Source organism: Lepidochelys kempii, chromosome 25 (assembly GCF_965140285.1).
Source record: "Lepidochelys kempii isolate rLepKem1 chromosome 25, rLepKem1.hap1, whole genome shotgun sequence".
Taxonomy (NCBI): Eukaryota; Metazoa; Chordata; order Testudines; family Cheloniidae; genus Lepidochelys; species Lepidochelys kempii.
The window spans coordinates 18,945,989-18,968,974 of record NC_136404.1 but is presented as its reverse complement, the minus strand read 5'-3'; the positions used below and the strand labels follow the sequence as shown (position 1 = coordinate 18,968,974).

The 22,986-nt window shown below is 40.6% G+C and overlaps 1 protein-coding gene across 5 annotated transcripts in view; it reads left to right on the top strand.

Moving 5' to 3' along the window:
* INSR (insulin receptor) overlaps positions 1-22,986 on the top strand; it is a 103,156-nt gene that overhangs the window by 538 nt on the left and 79,632 nt on the right. For 2 of the 5 annotated variants that reach the window (XM_073323798.2, XM_073323797.2), the window contains exon 2: positions 14,296-14,847. In XM_073323798.2, the coding sequence (XP_073179899.2) occupies positions 14,296-14,847 (552 nt within the window). Of the gene's footprint in view, positions 1-218; positions 9,414-9,665; positions 10,787-11,160; positions 11,368-14,295; positions 14,848-22,986 lie in introns of those variants that run through there. The other 3 variants (XM_073323801.2, XM_073323799.2, XM_073323800.2) reach the window with 3 other exon arrangements.

The following is a 22,986-nucleotide window of genomic DNA, read 5'->3' as shown; positions in this document are numbered from 1 at the left end:
GTAAGTGCGGCGGCGGGGGGGGCGCGGCCTAGTCGGCGCGCGGGGCCGCGCGGCTCCGTCCCGCTCCGCGCCCCTCGGGGGGAGCGGCGGGGCCGGGCCGGGCCGTGCGCGGCGGGGGGCTCGGGGGGCTCCCGCTCCGCTGCCCGGCGCTGGGGGAGCAGCAGCGGGGCCGAGCTCCGCTCTCGCCCGGCCGCCGCCCCCGGAGCGCCCCGTGTCAGGGCGGGGGGGCAGCGGCCGTGGCCGGCCCCGGTGTCACGGCGACTTCGCTCTGCCGAGCTGCGCTTCAGCGTGCGGCCTGCGGGGGGGGGGTCGACAAATACCCCCCCCCCGCCCCCGGGAAACGGACACCTTGAGACCTGCCCCCGAGGACCGCAGGATGAAACTAAAACCGCAATAAACTGCGGCAAAAGCCACATCACTCGAATGCAAAACCCCCGTGCCCCGGAGCACGCCTGCGTGTTCCGCGGAAACAGGGAACTGGGAGCCAGGGGCGCCCCCCACACCCTGAGCTTGGTACCCTGCTTCACAGCCGGGCTGCCAGCTTGCCTCCCAGCTCCCTTTGTACCCGAGCCGGCTGCCTCGGCAGTGGAGCGAAGGCTCCGGGACCCTTCACCCTTAGCTGTGGACTTCCTGGCTTTTAACCTTTTCTGTCACAACCAGTGTCTCTCTTAAATGTAGGTTTTGGGGTATGAAGTGTAATTATGTGTAGGAGTGGTCTTAAATGAACAGAAAATAGCCCTCGGGCATGTCTGAATTTTAAAAGGGAAGTGTTCTTTGAAAGCTCCCAGAAATTCAACTCCTGTGAGGAGCACCTGCATATAGCTGAGAGAGCCTCTTAAAAAGATACTGTGGGTGTTTATTTTGAACAAAAAAAATTCCTTTAAATAGACTGGGTCATGAGTAAAATACCTTGTTCCTACTTTGCTTGGCCTGCTCTGGTTCAGGGGTCCGCAAACGCGTGCCAAAGACAGCATGCAAGCTGATGGTCAGTGGCACTCACACTGCCCGGGTCCTGGCCACCGGTTTGGGGGCTCTTCATTTTAATTTAATTTTAAATGAAGCTTCTTAAACATTTTAAAAACCTTATTTACTTTACATACAGCAATAGTTTACAGAGGAGCAGCCGTGTTCGTCTGTATCCGCAAAAAGAACAGGAGGACTTGTGGCACCATAGAGACTAACACATTTATTAGAGCATGAGCATCCGTGAGCTACCGCTCACTTCATCGGATGCAAGTGTTGCTCACGAAACCTCATGCTCAAATAGATTTGTTAGTCTCTAAGGTGCCACAAGTCCGCCTTTTCTTTTAGCAATAGTTTAGTTATAGACTTAGACTTATAGAAAGAGACCTTCTAAAAACGTTAAAATGCATGACTGGCACGCGAAACCTTAAATTAAGAGTGAATAAATGAAGACTCGGCACCCGCTTCTGAAAGGTTGCCGACCCCTGCTCTAGTTGGAGTTATTTGTTTTTTAATTTTTGTTTTATTTTGATTTGGGGATAAATGAAAAATCTTCAGTTTTCTGAGTTGCTGGTAACTTTACCTTAGTGGCCATTAATATTTACTTCTCAAAAATATTTTGAAATGGGACCTCTAAGTTGACTTCTGAATCAGGTTCTAAAACGGTTTCTCTTAAATGTGGCATTTGGCATGTGAAGGGGGTATAATTGTATCATCTGTCTATGTATAAAATAGGGAGCTGAGAGACTTAGCCCATGCTTTTCTGTTGGAATTTACCCTACAAGTAACAGAGGGGCAGCCGTGTTAGTCTGTGTCCACAAAAACAACGAGGAGTCCAGTGGCACCTTAAAGACTAACAGATTTATTTGGGTATAAGCTTTTATGGGTAAAAGTATAACTACAAGTAATGCCTTTGTGGGTCTAATTTGTTTTAAATATGAACATGCATACCCCTCTAGCCTTTTCCATGCTAGGTTAGAGGATTCTAACTGTAGTTCCCCCTCACTTCTCTCTCTTTTTTTTCTTTTTTGGTTAATTTCAACACAGAATATTGTTTCAGAAGGCTCTTAGCTCAGTGTTGGCTTAGAGTTGCAAAGGTTTGAAATTAACCAGAAAAATATTCTTAGGCAGGGCTTGCAGTCTACAGGTATTAAAAGCAAGGGTGTGGGGAGAAATTAAATTAAAACAATAATAGAATCTGCAGTGGAGGGATTGGGGAGACTAATAAATGAAGCTCACAGCTATCTTAGTTAGCTAGTGTCAGACCATTGTGTTTTATGGCTGATTTTGTTGGATAAGCTTGCTTAAAGACGTTATTTTAGCTAGAGTTTTCTGTTTTAAGGTAGAATGTTTGTTTGTTTTTTATAGAAAATGAAAGGACCTGCTAGTTAATGTTTGCATAAAGAGAATTAAGTTCTGAAATTGTTCATTTAATAACTTTCATTGTACTTGGAACATTTCCTACAAAAGGAAGTAATATCAGTCGGTTGGTTCAGAGTCCAGATCCTGCAACGATGGACTTGTCACATACGTACAGTGGTAGAGGGTGGTTCCTGCTTTGTACCCTTTGACTGCTGGAAAATCAGGCTTTTGGCTGGTCATGTAGTCAAAAATACCTCCCCCTCTTCAGTCACAGGCTTTTAAAAAAAATAAAAAATGATTAAATATAAATCTTGAAAAGGAGTACGACTGTATTTTTCATCTAGAAGTTGAGATATAGTCAGCAAGCAGCCCAAACTGTGGCCTGTGGATATATGTGAAGATTTCTCTTTCCAGTGCAAAACACTCATATTAACACTGACACAACTTTAGTCCAGTGACCTCCAAGTTCTTTACAAATTGTTACTGTTACAAACAAATGGCTGCTACTGTGGCTTTCTGTAGCACCTTTTGTTCTTGGATGGCACCTGAGTTTATGAACATAATGAATTAATCCTCACAGCCTTGTGAAATAGGGATGTATTATTTCTGTTTTACAGGTAGAGAAATGGGGGCAATGCCCCTGGGGTCAGATTATAGCAGAGCCCAGAATGGAACTTAAGGATATTTCTACTTAATTTTATTATTTATATAGTGCCAATAGCGTCCTACGCAGTTACAGATGAGGTAGGAACATGAGGTCCCTAGTCCAAAGAATTTTCAATTTAGTCTTGACTCCCATTTGTCTTCTGTAACCACTAGACCACATGTAAAACACTGTGTTTGTAAAGTGCCTTAAAAGATGCCCCTCCTTCCTGCAGTTCTTTTAGTTCTGTCATATGCTGAGCATCACCCTAGAAGTCAATTTTGCTCCTGTGAGTTTATAATATGAAAAAGTCATTTGTCACCATAGTTATACAGGCCTTCTCTCTTGCAGTTGTAGAGTTCCATGAAATATTGTTTTATAAAGGGAAACTGTCCTCCGTGTGCTCTGCAGCCTGGAGAGGTCCTAAAATGAAAAGCACTTATCACCAAAAATAACCTGGTGAACCTTTCAGAGGGCAGTCCTGGGGTGGCCAACTTGCTGAAAAAAGTTATAGAGACAAGGTGGATGAGGAAATATCTTTTATGGGACTAACTTCTGTTGGTGAGAGAGAGAAGTTTTTGAACAACTCAGAGCTCTTCTTCAGGTCTGGAAAAGGTACGGAGGGTGTCACAGCTAAATACAAGATTGAACAGATAGTTTATCATAAGTAGCAAATATTCTAGGGCAGGGGTTCTCAAGCTTCATTGCTCCATGGCCCCCTTCTGACAACAAAAATTACTACATGACTCGAGGAAGGGGAACTGAAGCCAGAGCTCACCCAAGCCCTGCCAAAGCCCAAGTCCCACTGCTTCGGATTGGCAGACAAAGCCAATGCCCAAGAGCTTTGAGGGGGGAGCCTGTAACTTGAGCCCCATCACCTAGGGCTGAAGCACTTGGGCTTCAGCTTTGGCCCTGGGTGGTGGGGCTCAGGCTTCAGCTTCTTCCCCAGCAAGTCTAATGCCACCCCTGGTGACTCCATTTAAAATGAGGTTGTGACCCACAGTTTGAGAACCGCTGTTTTAGGGGATCATTCCAGACGAAGTGGCCTGTTAACAGCCCTGTGATCATAGGGCAAAAAGGGGGGTTAGTGGGTTACTAAGTGTTGTAATGAGCCATAAATCTACTGTCTTTATTAAGACCATGATTTTTAGCATCTAGCAAAGTTATGAATTTAAGCTGCCAGGCTTATCGTTTGAAAGTGTTGTAGAAGTAAAAAAAAAAAACTTGTCATTTGTGAGACTGGCAGCATATCTGCACCATGGCAGAGACTTGAGGCCTTACTGCTTCCTCTGAAGTCAATGAGAGCTTTCTACCTGAACTCAAACTCCTCTAATATCTACGTTTTCACCCTTTGGTTGACTAGTTCTGAACACCTTGGCCCAGTGGATTCATCATTGGTTGCTCCAGTCTGTCCTTTGCCTTTGTAGAGGACAGGCCCAGCAGTAAAGAAATAGGCTCCTGTGATAACTTTAATGTATAGAACATAAAAATGGTATCGAATCCCAGGTTTGGGGCAGAATGCAGAGTGCAGCAGGCCAAGCTATGGCATTTGTGTGCGATTGGCACAGGAGAAGCTGTCTCCAGGACACAGGGGGATTGCCCTTGCTTTAGCAGAGGTCTTCTCCTTTCTTGCCTACAAGAATGAATGCAGCAGCTGCCTCACAAGGTCATCTGAGGGAACTTAAGGGTAAATGAACAGACTCTCACCTTCATCACAGCCTCCTCTGAACCTGCTTCACCTCACAGACCTCACTATCAGGGGTGGCAAACTGAAGATTAAAATTAAACAGTTTAACCATTAGATCTTTTTCTGTTTGTTAAGCCATTATTAAAGTAGATTGGAAACTGGCTTTTGCAGTCCCTTGCATTGAGGTCTCACCTGGTTGGTAGTACTCATGACCTCTCATCTCAGCAAGGTGGACACCCCAGTCACTAGATTCAGAATTTGTCATACAAGTAAGAAAAAGAAATACTCAGAAGCCCTCTTTCCTCTTCCCATATCTTATTCCTCAAAACAAGAGTTTATGATGTGTGAAGTGTCATGCTTTTAGTTTGAGCAAAGTGAATGTTGTTTTCTTTTAATGATGCAGTTACTGAGGCAGGCTGTATACATTTTAAAAACTGTAGCGTTAATAAAATATGTTAAATGGTCTTTGATCTTATTTTCATGAACAGTTCTATGTTATCTCAGTCTTAATGGATAAAGAAACAAAGCTCTGGAGTAGCGAGTCATTGAGGTTTATTAGCCACACTGTTTATGATAAATAAGGATTAGGTTCCAGAATTTTTCCCAGTCACTGTATTTTGAAAACCAAAGCTGACATCAGACGTGGTTTCTCCATTCATTACCTTGGTGTTGCTGCCAAACTAGTTTGTACAAGAGGCTCTGCCTGTCTTTATGGCATGTATTTTAGAAAAATGGTTGTACCTTGCCATTTGATTCTTTCTTGGTGGCTTGATTAGAAATGGTTTGTTGTTTTTTTAAAATAAAGTTACTCTGAATAGCTTGATAACTGAGGATGCAGGATGTTTTTTTACTTGTCCCATGTGGCTGCTGTCCTATTTGGCTGCCCCTTCCCTTTTTCTTGTATGGTGGAGAGATAGAGCACGCAGCCTCAGCTTTGTGCCTGTTCCCATTGAGATCAGTGGTCCAAATTCATTATGTGATGTCATAGGTAGAATTTGGCTCACTGGGAATTTTGTCAGCAACTTTGGTGGGAGCTAGTATATACAGTATGGTGGCTATTTGAGGCTTGATCCCTTTTCTTAAAGTTTCCAACATCAGAGAAAAGGAGTACTTGTGGCACCTTAGAGCCACAAGTACTCCTGTTCTTTTTGCGAATACAGACTAACACGGCTGTTACTCTGAAACCAACATCAGAGAAGAACTCAGCTTATTTGTCTTTAAGAAAAACTCACTAATAACTGGCTTCTGAACTTTTGTCTTTCTTCTGGGAGCTAATTTGACCAGTTTTCATATTAATTTGTTGCTGAATTTTTCCCCAAGAAGAAATTGCTGAGAGAAGCTGGGGAAAAAAAACCACTTCTTCCTTTGATAATATGAAGTGATAGGGCTGACATGAGAGTGGTTGTAGCACAAATAGAAGGCTCAAATGGCTGGGTAGAATTCAACAAATATATTCAGAAAAAGCTTTTTTTTTTTTCTATTCTACAGTTCTGAAGATTTATAAAATATTCTTCACTGTATAACTTTATGATGTACCATGAAATGGTATTCACTTAGCATGGTGATGGCTATAGAATGAGAACCTGAATAGAATACGAAGTCATGATAAAAATCCCTTGTAAGTCAATAGATAAATTCTTTTAAAAAATATAATTTCCACAGAAATGTGAAATTCTACAAAAGTTTCAATAGAATTTCATTTAAAATTGCTATGACCTTAGCTAGGTTGTGCCTTTAAAGAAGTTGTTGGTTATTTTAGAAAAGAAGCTCTTGAACTGTGATTGTTTTTTCTAGGGATTCACCTAATGCTAACTCTTAAGCGATAAAAGACTTGGATAGTTAACTTACCATTGCATCCATGTTCTAAATAATTTGCAGTCTGTTACATGTGTGTCTAGTGGCCTTGAACTCTGAGCTTTTATTCTTGATAGTAATTTCTTTCCTATGGAAAAGACTTGAGTAATATTTATTGTCTTTTCCATTTCTTAGAAGTTAACTGTATATATTTAAATTATATCAGAGAGAGCTTTATACACGTCAAAGTAGCTGCTCCTGGGTAACAACTCTGTCTGCTGCAACTTGTTACCTGTGCGTTTGGTAAGCAGAAACCAAGGATTAAGCTGATTGTGTTACCAATCCTATCTTAGTTGCGCTTGTGGTTTATGCATTGAACAACAACCTATTGTAGTGGTTTTTCTTTCTGTTGTTTCTCCTTTTGCTAGAGGAACCCTATGTTTTAAGTGTCAGATTATCGTAAGTTTTATTGGGTAGTCGATTAATGTTCTTCATGAAGAATAGCTTGACTTTTACCTTTAATAATACTCCTGAACCCTTTCTAAAATTAAATTTTAATAGAAAATATTCTATTTTCTGGCAAGACATTTTGAATCTACCAGTGGGAAAATAATGAAAGAAGAACATGCCTCCCTAGCCATCAGTTTTGCCGTTTCTGTGTGGCTGCCGAGAAGTGCATGTTCCTTGCTTCAAAGTATCCTTAGAAGAGTTTGTTGAAGCTTTGATGCTTGGCACCGATTGACTAATAATCATGTTACTTCTCTTGTCGATTCCTCTTCATTGCTCCAAATAGCATGCTGTCCTGGCACTTAATTAAAAGTAGCAACAAGACCTCCAGCAAAGTTGTTGGCCTCTTGGGATAGCCAAAAATTTAAAAGTGTATTTGTTATTTTGAGATGTCTAGATTTTTAAATGGAAAAATGATGCTGAAAACATTTTCTTTGTTAGAATGAACTTTCCCCTAGTTCCCTCCAAGATTATTTCATATCTTGTTAGCTATTATCTAATTTAATATGAGGCTAGTTACTAGGTTGGCAGAAATAGTGGCTATAGATGAGACTGATGAGCTAAATGTAATAGTTTGTATGAAATTTTAAGGCTTCGGAGGAAAGCCCCCCTTTGTGGGTGTCACCCCCAACGTGCATTTGCTGTCCTGAAAGCGTTCTTCCCCTTCTAACTTGTTCTGAAGAAATACTAAAACCATCCGTGTAAGATGTGTTTAATTTTCTCCCAATATTTCTCATGGTTGGGGTGCCCAGAGAGAGAGTTTTTTGATTCCCTCCTACCTTACTCAGAAGCATCGGTGAGGTAAAAGGGGTTCTTGTTAGCTGCTCACAAGATTCCCTGTTCTGCTTTTAAAGGCACACATTTTGATGTGCTGTGCACGTTGTAAAATTCTTCTGCTAATGATTTTTGAAGCAACTTGGATATAATGCCAAAAAAATCCCATTGAGCAATATTATTGCTCAGTCCAAATATTGCCAGGTTTAATTTTTATTTGCAGTTAATCAGATTTATGAACAATTGCTATGAGGTTTTCCTAGAAACTAAGTACAGTTGTTTTTAAAAGAACACGTTAGGGATCTGTGGAAAACTAAGATCAGAATATTCATTGCCATTAAACTGCTAGGTGTGGTAGTTTTGCAAGAAACTCACACAAGTGAGTAACTTCTTAAAATGGCAACACGTGAGTGGGGCTTATGTATATTGTGGCATGTGGCCGAAGGCCTTGTGCTTCCAGCACCCAAGAAGTGTGTTGTGGGAAACAAGCCTTCCCTGTAGTGTGTTCCTGCATGCCCTTGCAAAGAGCTTTGCTTCTCTTATGCTTTCAAATGAATCAAACAAAATAGAACTAAGTGTTTTTAAAGTTGAATCTAATGCACCATGATCCCCTTTAATATGTAACTTTGAGCATGTTTTACTGCAAGATCCCAAACTCTAGTGTCTTTGAATGCATTGGACTCAGTAAGCCATTAAAGTTGGGCCATTTCCAGCACAAATCCAGGTTTTCTCCACCCCCCTCCCCCACACAGGCAAACCCTCTCTGGGGGGGGGGGGGAGAGGAGGAGGAAGGCCCAACTTGATTATCATACACATTGTAAGGAGAGTGATCACTTTAGAAAAGCTATTACCAGCAGGAGAGTGGGGTGGGGGGAGGTATTTTTTCATGCTTTGTGTGTATAAAAAGATCTTCTACACTTTCCACAGTATGCATCCGATGAAGTGAGCTGTAGCTCACGAAAGCTTATGCTCAAATAAATTGGTTAGTCTCTAAGGTGCCACAAGTACTCCTTTTCTTTTTTTAAACTAGACTGCCTTTGCATTCAGTGTAGTGTCCTTTGGTCTCAAACATTGAAAAGTACTCTTAGATTGGTGGCTAACTTGATGTTTTTGGGTTTATGAAAGAGGTAAAATCTGAATTCAGTTGCATAATGTTACTCCTATTGGCTTTATTAAAGTAAATGTAATAAAACCAAGTTAAGACAATCTGTTGGCCAGCTCGTGAAGTACTGTGCTTTTAGGCTGAAAGCAAATCTTAGTAGTATGTGTGCTAGGTACTTCCATGGCAGTGAATGCAGGAATAATGCAGTACTGTTTTAAGATTTATTCTATACTTACTTGCAAGCCACGTTTTGCAATTAATGTGCTAGAAAAATGGCTAAATTATTCCAATTATAATTAAAAGTCACTCGCTGCCTCTTGTTTTGATAAGAAGCTTGGAATGTGGATTCTAAAGCTTTCAGTCACCCAGTCTTCATGTAGATTCTGATTCAGGAACGGATTTCTGCATGTGCAGAGATAAGTGTTTACTGAGATATCAAAGCAACTAGACAAGGAGAATTCTCACAAGTATGAAAGTTATAAATGTATCCTGTTTATGAGCTAATAAAACAATTTTCCATAGAAATTTAATTGAAACACCTCAGCAGAAAGCAGGGATGACATCCATGGTAGAAATCACAGGTAAGTGCATCACACGCCTTACAGCAGGTAAAATGAAGAGGCACAAAATGATCTGTCTAGACTGAATGTGCCTCGGTTGTTGGTGTTTTGAAAAGCAGCCGACTTTCAGTCTTGAATTTCCATATAAAGAAAGGGAGGACTTGTGGCACCTTAGAGACTAACCAATTTATTTGAGCATGAGCTTTCGTGAGCTACAGCTCACTTCATCGGATGCTCACGAAAGCTCATGCTCAAATAAATTGGTTAGTCTCTAAGGTGCCACAAGTTCTCCTTTTCTTTTTGCGAATACAGACTAACACGGCTGTTACTCTAATTTCCATATAGTAACACTCAGCTGCACCACTAATAGTCAATACACCAATTTGTGCAGTGCCAGCAGTGTGCTAAGTGTTTTACAGATAAGTATGGAAACTATACGCTTGCCACAAACAGTTCTGTGAGCATGAACAGGGTCTGGAGTTTAGAAACACCTCTCTTCTAAAGCTGTTTTTATTATGTGGTGCCATAAATGTGCATGTTTATAATACAGCTGCATAAGTCTACTCCAGCTAAAAGCTTTGTGTATAAAATCATCTAAAGCTTTTGGTTTTTTAAAAAAAAAATCTGACTTCAATTCAGATTAATCGGAACAGATTTAAAGAATTCCATTTTGGAAGATTTGATCCTGATCTGTGATACTTATCTAAAGATCACAGGTAGAAGGAGTGACCATGAAAGATGGTTACTGACAGTGAGGTATTTGAGTAGTGGCTAAAGAGTTTTAAGAACAGAATTGGATGTAAAGAATTTTTGGAGGTTTATTCTCCTGTAACTGTGGCCTTTTAGAGGGGACTCAGTCAAGGGTGACAGTCTGCAAATTGTACTTAAAACTTTCATCTCACAGCAACAAAACAGTGCATACATGCAGTGCTCCGGTGGCATCTGATGCAATCAGAGCAGCAGAGATGTTTGTATGGATGTTAATTGAATTAGGTTACTGGCTCTGGACGGTATAATCAAGATAGAAGTTCATGATTTGCAATAGAATTAAAAAATAGAGGTGAAAAGTCTATATGATCTTACACTGTTTTGTTTTAAAAGGCATTTACTGGTAGTTGCACAGAAAGATTGCTCATTAAGTATACCAGTAGATCTACTGGTATACTTCAGGTATGGAGTTAGACATACAGGTAAATGTTATTAATGATAACTGTTTTAGTTTAGCATTGTTATTTACACACAGTTTGATAGGTAGGTGATTGGTCTGACATTTTAATGTCCAAATAGAAAATCCTGGATCTTCAAATGCAAGTTTTGAGAGGGGAGCTGTAGACTCTGAATCAGAATAGCTGTCACCAGGGATCATTTTGAAGAGTGCTTCCAAAGGAATTTTGGTAGGTTAAGGAGACTGCAGTGTCCAGTGCTGTTAGAGACACACACGTTTAAATACCTCAATACAAACTCCAAATACTAAGATTAGAACCAGTTACTAAAGGAGTTATAAGTTTAACTAACACTGGGATAGGCTTAGTATGTCTCATGTTACTCACATTTTGGTTAGTAGCTCCTGCTCTGCAGATTGCCTCTTGCAAATAAAAGGTAGGATTGATGTATAAAAGCAAACAAACCAAGAAAAAAAACCCACCCAGATTTAATACTGGTTTTCTGTTCTAGTAAGTTTTTAGCTCACTTTCCACTTGACTTTTATTTTGTGGTGGCAGAATGTTTACAAGCATCCAAGAATACACATATCTTTCTCCTATGACAGGAAAAGAAGGATGTATGCTAAGGGGATCTTAGTATCCTCAAAGTGATGTCAAGAACAGGTTAGATGCAACTGGTACAAATTGAGATTTGACTACTGCTACCATCTCACCTTTTCACTTTGGCCTTTTACCTCTCTTCCTCTCCATCCTTGTCCACCTGAATGAAGCAGTTATCCTCCATTTGGGAAGGCAAGCTGTTACCAGCAAGGGTATGATTCTGCTTCATTATCTGTCTCTGGGGATGCTGCAATGAAATGTATGCTATATCTGACCATCCAGAGGCTGTGTACACTTGTAGAACCCTCCTTGTATCCAGTGCTGATTAGTAAGCAAGTTTGCCCTGCCATTGGTGTTAACATCTTGCACACAGGATTTTGTTTAATATTTCCATGAACAGAATTTTTTTAAAAAGAGAACTTGTGGGATAAAAAGGCAAAATATTATCCTATCAAACCCCTTCTCCTACTACCGGAAATTCAAGAAGATGGACAAAGGGTTACCAGATTCCCCTTAGACAATGCATAGTGTCCTTACAAAGCTTTGTCCTGTCTCTTTTAAAAAAATGCCAAGAAATGGTACTTTTGTTAAAAATGCCAAAGAGCCCTATAATGTGGATATGTTACCAGTCCAAGTGCCATGTGCATTTTTATGGTGCATGCAAAATTTACTGCCTTGTAGATTAATTATTAGAACTGTATTTGTTTTTCTGGAATCAATTCATTTCCCTCATTTCCAAAAATCCTTTGATGATAACTAGTAGCCTTCCCCTTCAGAGGAGAGGCTAGCTATGGTTCCCTTTGGAATTCAGTATAATACCTAGTTTGTGTAGTGTTAATACAAACTGTATTCCAGATGATAGTAGGTGGAGGCAGGGCGTGGGGGGGGGGAATAACCTTTTTCAATGAGACTGGGAAGGCAATTGAGAGTTAACGAGGGGGAGAGATTCAGGGAGGATGTTCTAGAGAGGTCATGGTGTTGGGTGTAGAGAGAAGAATTTTGCATTAACAGTTGAAAGATTGTTTGAAAGGGAAGAGCAGGTTGGTGCTAATAGAATAGAGGGGATGAAGAGAGATCTAAAGAGAGAGAGAGAGACGAGATCTGTGACAACAGCTGGAGCAACTCCAGGGAGGGTAGGAAAACCAAGGAAGATAACTTTGACTTGATACTGAAACATGTGATCATAGAATATCAGGGTTGGAAGGGACCTCAGGAGGTCATCTAGTCCAACCCCCTGCTCAAAAGCAGGACCAATCCCCAATTAAATCATCCCAGCCAGGGCTTTGTCAAACCTGACCTTAAAAACTTCTAAGGAAGGAGATTCCATCACCTCCCTAGGCAACGCATTCCAGTGTTTCATCACCCTCCTAGTGAAAAAGTTTTTCCTAATATCCAACCTAAACCTTCCCCACTGCAACTTGAGACCATTACTCCTTGTCCTGTCCTCTTCTACCACTGAGAATAGTCTAGAACCATCCTCTCTGGAACCACCTCTCAGGTGATCAATCAGTGAACCTGATTTGAAGAACAAGATGATGCATTTGTGCATTCTGTGCAGGTGAGCAAGAGCTTGTGGGTCACAGGGAACAGAGTGGCAGTAGTCAATACAGCTTGTTCAGCCTGGGGTGGTTGAAAAGGGAAAGAAGAATCAGTAGACAGAGTCTGCCTCCCCTCCCCTGTTGCCTTAAGGAGAGATGGACTGAGCTGAAGATTCAAAATTAGAACCCAGATTTGGTTCCTTCACTTGGCGGTGTGGCTAGACAGAAGGCCTGAGATCTGTGATGCAATGGTTGAGCGGGTAACTTCAGCAATGGCTTGTTTTGGGCTTTGCTATACATCTTATTCCTGTAGTTAGGCTTTTTCAGTAGACTCTGTGTTTTGATACTGTGGTTCTCAGCCTGGTTTTGTGAAAAGACTCAGTCACTTGTGGATTTTGCGCTGTCACTCAGTCCTGCACCAGCTGTTGCAATTGATCTCCTTGGTGAATTTTTTTTCAGTGTCTAGAGCAGAGGTTCTCAGGACAAATTATTTGGTGGCTTCAGAGTGTGGCCACCAGCAAGAGCTGGTGGCCATTCTCACGCTTTTTTATTAGCTTTAGGAAAAACAAACAAATATGCACATATACATGTCCAAATCATTGTAATTTATTTATTGCTAGCTAGTAAGTCTGTTGTGAAAAGTGATATTAATCAAGTATTGGTTTTCACAGCAGACTTGCTTAGCCCTGGCAAGCCTGGGGACAAATTAAGCTCTGGTTGGGAGGTCAGGGGAGGTAGCGTGGGACTGAAGCCTGAAGTCCCACGGCCGAGTCCAAAGCCCCGTGTCTCCAGCAACCAACACCAAGGCGGTGCATCCAGGAGCAACGGGGAGCGGGAGGGGCCGCTACTTTGCCTCCCCCACATCACAGCCCAGGAGGCTGTGGTTGTAAGAAAAGCCCCAGATGGCCGCATTTGAGAAATGTTGGTCTAAAGTTGTAAATACACCAGGTTTCTTTGGTTCTTTGTTTCATTGGTGCCTGGTCTCATGTTTCTGTTTTTCTACCAGTTTGAGCCTTGTGTGATTGTTCACTTTCCCAGTTTTCTCTCTGGATTATTGGTTCTGTTGAATAAAATGCTTAACTAGATATTGCAGGGGAAAGGTTTCCAACCATGGAATGTAAAAACAATAAAATAAACTAATCTAGAAATGTTCTTATTACCCTCTCAATAAAGGCCAAGCTAGAATATAGGCTGTGTTCTTTCATTTTCACAAAACTTCCTTCACTCTCTCAGTCCCCTCCATACGATGCCATATTGCCCAATTACTCCCATTAAATTCTTTTGTATTAATTGCATAAGCTGACATGAGGTAGGTATGGTGTTCTCTTTAAATACTTGCCAAAAATCCTCTGCTGAATAGATGCTTATTCGACTCTTGTGAATGCCAGGTGGCTATCTAGACTACTGTTACCTATGAAGTCTTCTAGCCCACAGCGACAGGCTCATATATGCAGGATTGTTCCTTGCAATATTTCCTAGTGCTTAAGCCGTACTACTTTAAAATGCACCCAGTCATGTTTGACTGCAGTGTATTGTACAGCAGTTGAACATATATTTTTTTAGAAAATTGTCATTTAATTATTTCTGTTCTTTGCCTTCCAGTTTGCGGGAGCATGGACATTCGGAATAACCTGACCCGGTTGAATATGCTTGAGAACTGCACTGTGATAGAGGGCCACTTGCAAATCTTGCTGATGTTTAAAACCAAGCCTGAAGATTTCCGTGAGCTCAGCTTTCCCAAACTGACGATGATTACGGACTACTTACTGCTTTTTCGGGTATATGGCTTAGAGAGTTTAAAGGGGCTTTTTCCCAACCTCACTGTGATTCGAGGAACTCATCTCTTCTTTAACTATGCTCTGGTCATTTTTGAGATGGTTCACTTGAAAGAGATTGGCCTTTATAATCTGATGAACATTACTCGAGGTTCAGTGCGGATCGAGAAGAACAATGAACTGTGTTACTTGTCCACAATCGACTGGTCTAGGATTTTAGACTCTGTGGAAGACAATTACATTGTTGCCAACAAGGATGACACAGAAGAGTGTGGAGATGTGTGTCCAGGAACTGTGAAAGGAAAAAGCAACTGCCCACCTACTGTAATAAATGGCATTTTCATTGAACGCTGCTGGACCCACGATCACTGTCAAAGAGGTAGGAATACAGAGAAAAATATTATTTAGATTTTGAGAATGCCCTGCTGGCAGCTTTTGTGCCCTCCTTGCTGCCATTCAATATGTCTAAGTACTAATATATATATTCTTTCATAAGCTGCTACCTTTATTTCAAATGTGGATGTACATTTTTCTTCAAATGTAAAGAAGAGCATGGTTAAGAAAGTTTATGGCATTTTAATTTTTCAAAAATTTTCTTATTGCAGAGCTTCCTTTTTAAAAGGACCCCATTCTAAAATATATAACAATACCCTAAGCTGCTTTTTAAACTGTTCCTGTAACTTTTTTTTTATCTATCTCCCCCCGCCCCAGCTATTTGACTAATTAATGGCAATTTCTTCAAGATCCCCCTCCCCCAATACAACACCATCATCCACCTCTCATCTAGCTTCCTTTATAAAGAAAACTACTGAAATTTTAAATTTGGAAACAGCTTAATGATCTGTGTGTATGTACACGTGCTCTCTCTTCAAATGAAGAATGTGATTTTATATATATGTTTACATTTCAACTCTGTATTTGTATGGTAACTTTAAAAAGTGAATACACATTTAGTTTGCTTGCTTGCAAAGTCATTCTCTTACGCACACCAACTTACTTATATATTTTCTTTTCCTTTTACAAAACTTGGTCAAAATATTTAGAGTAGCAACACTTTTAATTGACATCCAACTTGAAAAACATACTTGATAAGTTGTATTTTGACTGACTTATCTTTGAATTCAAGAGCTCTCCAATTGGTGTTCTCAGTAGGAATGTATATGTTCTTACTCTCTGACACCTGCCTGAAGGTTTGTTTTTTTTTAAAAGTTAATTGTTTTTGATCAGTCATAAGTGGTGAAAGTGTTAACAAACATGCACACTCGTCTTCTGGTAACTATGGCAGAGATTAAATGACAGTTCTTCTCAAGCTGAATGCGTTTCTGGACCCTCGCTGCTTCTGTTCTTGTGCCTTCCACAATAATCTTCAACCAAGGTTGCCTTAAAGTCTGTGACTGTTTTGCTAAGCTTAAGGTAAGCTCGTGTGAATTGTACTTTGGTTTTCATTTGTCCCGAGAACCCCATGGCCACTTCTTAAGGGGCTTACCTGGTGACCTCAAGCAACTATTCACTACCCCCCAAGCCCCAGTCCCTTGGACTCCTGTCTTGTTGGACTTGATCATGTCTGACTGCTTGAATTTATCCCTTCTCTCTCTCTACCCCCCCCCTTTTTTTTTAAACTACTGAGGTTGAGACAAAATGCAGTCAGTCAATCTGTCAAAGTTCTCAGTAGGATCATTGTTTTGGAATAAAATAAAACTTGCTGAGCTTTATATTTGGAGTTTAATAAATTAAACTTAATGTAGGTTCTTCATTTTGATATTTGGTGCTTAGATGCCAAGGCAATGGGTTCTTAAACGCTTCAGGTTGATCCATAGTGATTAGAGAATATGGAGGGAGAATTTTGTCTAGTTTTCTGTGTGATTTAAATTTCTGAAATTTTGGTTTTCACGCTTCCTCCTCCTTTGTTCATTGTTCTCACTTTCTCCTTTTGGAGATGTTGCAGTGCAGGGAATGACCATGTTTCCTCTAGCTCAGGAATCTTTCTTTTAAAAATAGTTGTTTTGTCACTGCAGAGACAAGATACATAAAGTAACTGTTTGCGTTCCCCGGGCTGAAACATCCTGAATGACTGCTGTATTGATGAGTACTTTGCTGTTCAGTGTTTGAGCTGCAGTGAGTGACATGCTGTGTGGTAAAATTCTCCTCTCAGATATCACAGACTGATAGAAAATCCACATGCATAGGGACAGCAGTAACTAAAAGATGAGCCATGTGTCTCTAGGAAGAGAAATTTGTCCTTCGTCTACTGCTCTGCTTTCTCATAGTTAGGCTTCTTCCCCTTCGGAACTGAAGCGTTCACGTGTAGTGAAGAGTTCTGAATGGGCGCTGTGCTCTTCTGAGAATCTGGCACCAGTTGTGGGTGCTGAACATGCTTTAAAGCCTCTGGCCTTTTCACTTCAGGGAAGCTCTTGCAGCTCATCCTTTAACTTATCTGAAGCTTAACATTTACTGCTCAATTCCTGCCCATTCCCCAAAATAAAATAGAGACTGGCTTGATTCTGACTGTGACTGTTACACAGCTGTTTAGTTGTATAGCCGTTTAAAGATATATTGTCATTCCTTCTGGAGTCACTCTGCTGTCTCTGTGGTTCAAATTATGCTGTGATTGATGTTTGGAGCGTGGATTAAATACCTCTATTCAGCATGGAATTTCCCTTACCAAAGTTATATATTTGGAGAGAGCAAGCAGAGCTTTAATTTTCTAGGTAATGCTGCTAATATAGGGAACAGTATTTTTCCATTCAGGAACAAATAAAGTAACAGCTCATTTTAAAATTTTACCTATCACGCTCTTGTAACTTACTTACCATTATGCTCTTATACTTGGGATTTCTCACATGCTCTTTTCCTTCGTAGGACATGAGCATGGTCTGCTTTTCAACAACAACAGTGTTCAAAGTCACAGCAAATTCTATTAAATGTTGCCAGCCTTGCTCTGAGTCGAGCTTCCCAGATAGTTCTGCTTGAACACACAGCTCCCCACAGAGAAGACCTGGTCTGACAAACCTTACTAAGTCTCTCAGGCTGGGACTCCACTGGTGAGCCTCAGTCGGGGAGCAGGATGAGTAGAGACACAGAAAAGTCTGGCGTAACCGGTGCTAGAGTGTAGCTAGGGAGGCAGCAGACCTAGGGAGCAAGTCTTCTGTCTGTCCAATTTGCCTCTCCAGTAGCACTCCATACTCTTCCCAAGCCCAGCTCCCTTTTCTCCCGCCACCTCGTCTACTCCACATCCCTGCCCCATTTCATGTTTACTGTTTCTCTTTATTTATGTTTTTACTAGGGCTGTCAATGTCAATTGGCCAAGAAGGCCAATGGCATTTTGGGATGTATAAGTAGGGGCATAGCGAGCAGATCGAGGGACGTGATCATCCCCCTCTATTCGACATTGGTGAGGCCTCATCTGGAGTACTGTGTCCAGTTTTGGGCCCCACCCTACAAGAAGGATGTGGATAAATTGGAGAGAGTCCAGCGAAGGGCAACAAAAATTATTAGGAATCTGGAACACATGAGTTATGAGGAGAGGCTGAGGGAACTGGGATTGTTTAGTCTGCAGAAGAGAAGAATGAGGGGGGATTTGATAGCTGCTTTCAACTACCTGAGAGGTAGTTCCAGAGAGGATGGCTCTAGACTATTCTCAGTGGTAGAAGAGGACAGGACAAGGAGTAATGGTCTCAAGTTGCAGTGGGGGAGGTTCAGGTTGGATATTAGGGAAAACTTTTTCACTAGGAGGGTGATGAAACACTGGAATGCGTTGCCTAGGGAGGTGGTGGAATCTCCTTCCTTAGAAGTTTTTAAGGTCAGGCTTGACAAAGCCCTGGCTGGGATGATTTAATTGGGTATGGGTCCTGCTTTTGAGCAGGGGGTTGGACTAGATGACCTCCTGAGGTCCCTTCCAACCCTGATATTCTATGATTAATCGCAGTTAACTCACGCGATCAACTCAAAAAAATTAATTGCGATTAAAAAAAAGTAATCGTGATTAATCGCAGTTTTAATCACACTGTTAAACAATAGAATACCAATTTAAATTTATTAAATATTTCGTATGTTTTTGTACATTTTCATATATATTCTGTGTTGTAATTGAAATCAAAGTGTATATTATTTTTATTATAAATATTTGCACTGTAAAAATGATAAAATTTTTCAGTTCACCTCATACAAGTACTGTAATGCAATCTCTTTGTTGTGAGAGTGCAAATAACAAATGTAGATTGTTTGTTACATAACTGCATTGAAAAATAAAACCATGTAAAACTTTAGAGCCTGCAAGTCCACTGAGTCCTACTTCTTGTTCAGCCAATCGCTAAGGCAAACATGTTTGTTTACATTTACAGGAGATGCTGCTGCCTGCTGCTTATTTACCATGTCAGCTGAAAGTGAGAACAGGCATTCACATGGCACTTTTGTAGCAGGCATTGAAGTTATTTACGTGCCAGATATGCTAAACATTCATATGTCCCTTCGTGCTTCGGCCACCATTCCAGAGGACATGCTTCCATGCTGATGATGCTCGTTAAAAAATAATGCCTCAATTCAATTTGTGACTGAACTCTTTGGGGGAGAATTGTATGTCTCCTGCTCTGTTTTACCCACATTCTGCATATATTTCATGTTATAGCAGTCTCGGATGATGACCCAGCACATGTTTGTTTTAAGAACACTTTCACAGCAGATTTGACAAAATGCAAAGAAGATACCAATGTGAGATTTCAAAGGATAGATATAGCACTCAACCCAAAGTTTAAGAATCAGAAGGGCCTTTCAAAATCGGAGAGGGACTGGGTGTGGCGTATGCTTTCAGAAGTCTTAAAAGAGCAACACTCCGATGCGGAAACTACAGAACCCGAACCACCAAAAAAGAAAATCAACCTTCTGCTGGTGGCATCTGACTCATGATGATGAAAATGAACATGCATCAGTCTGCTCTGCTCTGTATCATTATCGAGCAGCACCCAGCATCCTCATGGACGCATGTCCTGTGGAATGGTGGTTGAAGATGAAGGGACATATGAATCTTTAGTGCATCTGGCATGTAAATACCTTGCAATCCCAGCTGCAAAAGTGCCATGTGAATGCCTGTTCTCATTTTCAGGTGACTTTGTAAATAAGCAGCAGGCAGCAGCATCCCCTGTACACGTAAACAAACTTGTTTGTCTTAGCAGTTGGCTGAACAAGAAGTAGGACTGAGTGGACTTGCAGGCTCTAAAGTTTTAGATTGTTTTATTTTTCAGTGCAGTTATTTTTTGTACATAATTCTATATTTGTAAGTTCAACTTTTATGATAAACAGTTCTTGAATGAGGTGAATTGAAAAATCACTATTTCTTTTGTTTTTTACAGTGCAAACATTTAATAAAAAATAAATATAAAGTATGCACTGTACACTTTGTATTCTGTGTTTTAATTTAAATCAATATATTTGAAAATGTAGAAAACATCCAAAAATATTTAAATAAATGGTATTCCGTTATTGTTGAACAACGAGATTAATTGCCCATCAGTACCCTGAGGGAGTCAAAGTCTGCTTTTCTGAAGTCCGCAGTCCATATTCTGCTGCTCTTCTTTCTTCCTTGTGTCAGGATCCTGAACTCGACCATCTCATGGTCACTGCCTCCCAGGTTCCCATCCACTTTTGTTTCCCTTACTAATTCTTCTCGGTTTGTGAGCAGCAGGTCAAGAAGAGCTCTGCCCTTACTTGGTTCCTCTAGCACTTCCACCAGAAAATTGTCCCCTACACTTTCCAAAAACTTCCTGGATTGTCTGTGCTCTGCTGTATTGTTCTCCCAGCAGATATCAGGGTGATTGACATCTCCTGTGAGAACCAGGGCCTGTGATCTAGTAACTGCTGTTAGTTGCCAGAAGAAAGCCTCGTCCACCTCATCCGCCTGGTCCGGTGGTCTATAGCAGACGCCCACCACAACATCACCCTTGTTGATCACACTTCTAAAACTTAATCCAGAGACACTCAGGTTTTTCTGCAGTTTCATACCAGAGCTCTGAGCAATCATACTGCTCCCTTACATACAGTGCAACTCCCCCACCTTTTCTGCCCTGCCTGTCCTTCCTAAACAGTTTATATCCATCCATGACAGTACTCCAGTCATGCGAGTTATCCCACCAAGTCTCTGATGTTCAAATCACATCATAATTCCTTGACTGTGCCAGGACTTCCAGTTCTCCCTGCTTGTTTTCCAGGCTTCTTGCATTTGTGTATAGGCACTTGAGATAACTTGCTGTTGTCCTGCTTTCTCAGTATGAGGCAGGAGTCCTCCCCTCTTGCGCTCTCCTGCTCGTGCTTCCTCCCGGTATCCCACTTCCCCACTTACCTCAGGGCTTTGGTCTCCTTCCCCCGGTGAACCTAGTTTAAAGCCCTCTTTGATTTTTTTTTTTTTAAAGTGATTTGTGCTGGTGGGAAAATGCAATTCAGTTAACTTACAATTAAGGCTGCTAAAATTTGTTGTTTTTTGGGGGGGGCGGGGAGGGATGTTGTATTCTGAACTTGAATCTAGGCCACTAATGTCTCTGGCAGCTAAATGCTGACAAGTGTTCCTGTTTTACTTTGTACTGAACATGCAGATCTGTATCCTGTTCAGGAGCTCTATTTTGTAAGGCTGTTGTGTATCTTCAGTAAAGTTTTACTGAAGCATTTTTTTAAAATCATATATTCACTTCCATTACCATGAAAGGTTTCAGAGTAACAGCCATGTTAGTCTGTATTCGCAAAAAGAAAAGGAGTACTTGTGGCACCTTAGAGACTAAGAAACCATTTATAATACTCAAATAAATTGGTTAGTCTCTAAGGTGCCACAAGTACTCCTTTTCTTATTACCATGAAAATATAATTCACAGTTCATTGTACTCTGTTCAGCCAGATCTTGTCTTCGCTGAAGAATTCAGTAGGCAAAATAGTTGGAAGTGCAGTACCCCTGTCCTCACATTTGTCAGACTGGGTTTGTCAAACATCATTTTCATATTTTGCTTTTCTTTCCATGTGGTTTCCATTTAACTGAAAGAAAGAAAAAGAGTGTGTGTGTGTGTGTGTGTGTGTGTCTTTTCCACTTGAGGAGGAATAGTTCTGCTCCAAAACAGAATTCCCTCCCAAGTCCCTTTGCTTTGCTCTCACATTCTCAAGCGAGATTTTGAGGCAGTCTGGTGTGCATAAGGTGTCTCTTGTAAGTGACTGAAAAGTCTTTATAGTTGTGAACCAAGGGTGGACTGATTTTATGGCACCAGTTTTAATTATGATTTAAATCTGCAGGTAGGAAACCATGACTTAGGTAATTTTAATCTTGTTTTGCATTTATATTTTTTTTAGTTATTTTCCTAAAGAAAAGTTTCAGAGTAACAGCCATGTTAGTCTGTATTCGCAAAAAGAAGAGGAGTACTTGTGGCACCTCAGAGACCAACCAAGTGGATTGGTTGGTCTCTGAGGTGCCACAAGTACTCCTTTTCTTTTCATGACAAAGCAGACCTAGATTCACGGCTTCTCCTAATCCTATAGATTTTAAGAGCAGGAAGATAGTTTGTCTAGAGGCTTAAAACTTTTGACAGGCTAATAAGGATTTGTTAACCTTAGACAACAGTATTACTTAATATGAATACACTAAGCTCAACAATATGGTATACGCAGTATTACTTAAAAAGAAAAGGAGGACTTGTGGCACCTTGGAGACTAGCAAATTTATTTGAGCGTGGGCTTTCGTGAGCTACAGCTCACTTCATCCGATGCATTCAGTTTTTTTCCACTGGGTGCATCCGACGAAGTGGGCTGTGGCTCGCGACAGCTTATGCTCAAATAAATTGGTTAGTCTCTAAGGTGCCACAAGTCCTCCTTTTCTTTTTTCCTAAAAAGAAGTTCATTCTCATTGGTTTTTAACCTTTGAAACGTTAATTTGCAACTAAATATAGCCTTTACACTTATTACATTTGGTGCTTCTTTTTGGTAACCAGGAAAATATACTACGTACACTTTTATTTAAGCAATTATATAGTTTAACGTGCATTTAATCTGATTCTTAACTTTTTACATTTTTTTAATGTTATTTGCCAGATGCTTGGGGATTTAATAAACAAAAAAAGTATTAACTGTAGTTTAATTAATTATTGTTTTTGGGCACCATGTCCTTTAAGATTTTAGAACTAGTAGATCTCACCCAACCACACCTAGTTCATATTCGTATATTGGAAGCAGAGAACAAGCTTTTCTGTCTTTTCAGCTCCCATTTGGTTTCTTAATAGGTCATTCAAAATTCACTGAATTTAACTAATTGAATAAAATCACATGAAGAAAATATTCTCTCTGGACCTGCAGAAGCTGTTACTACTGTCAAAAGCTGGTATAGCATTTCAACAAACTGGTTCCAGGTGCTTGGCCAGTGACTTCCACCACTTAAGTAGTTTCACTTGCTTGAAAACTTTGACAGCAGACTGCTTAATATTAATCTTTTTACATTCAGTGATTTTAATAGATTATAGTAAATTTAGGCCTTAACAATGGTTGTCCTAATTTCAGT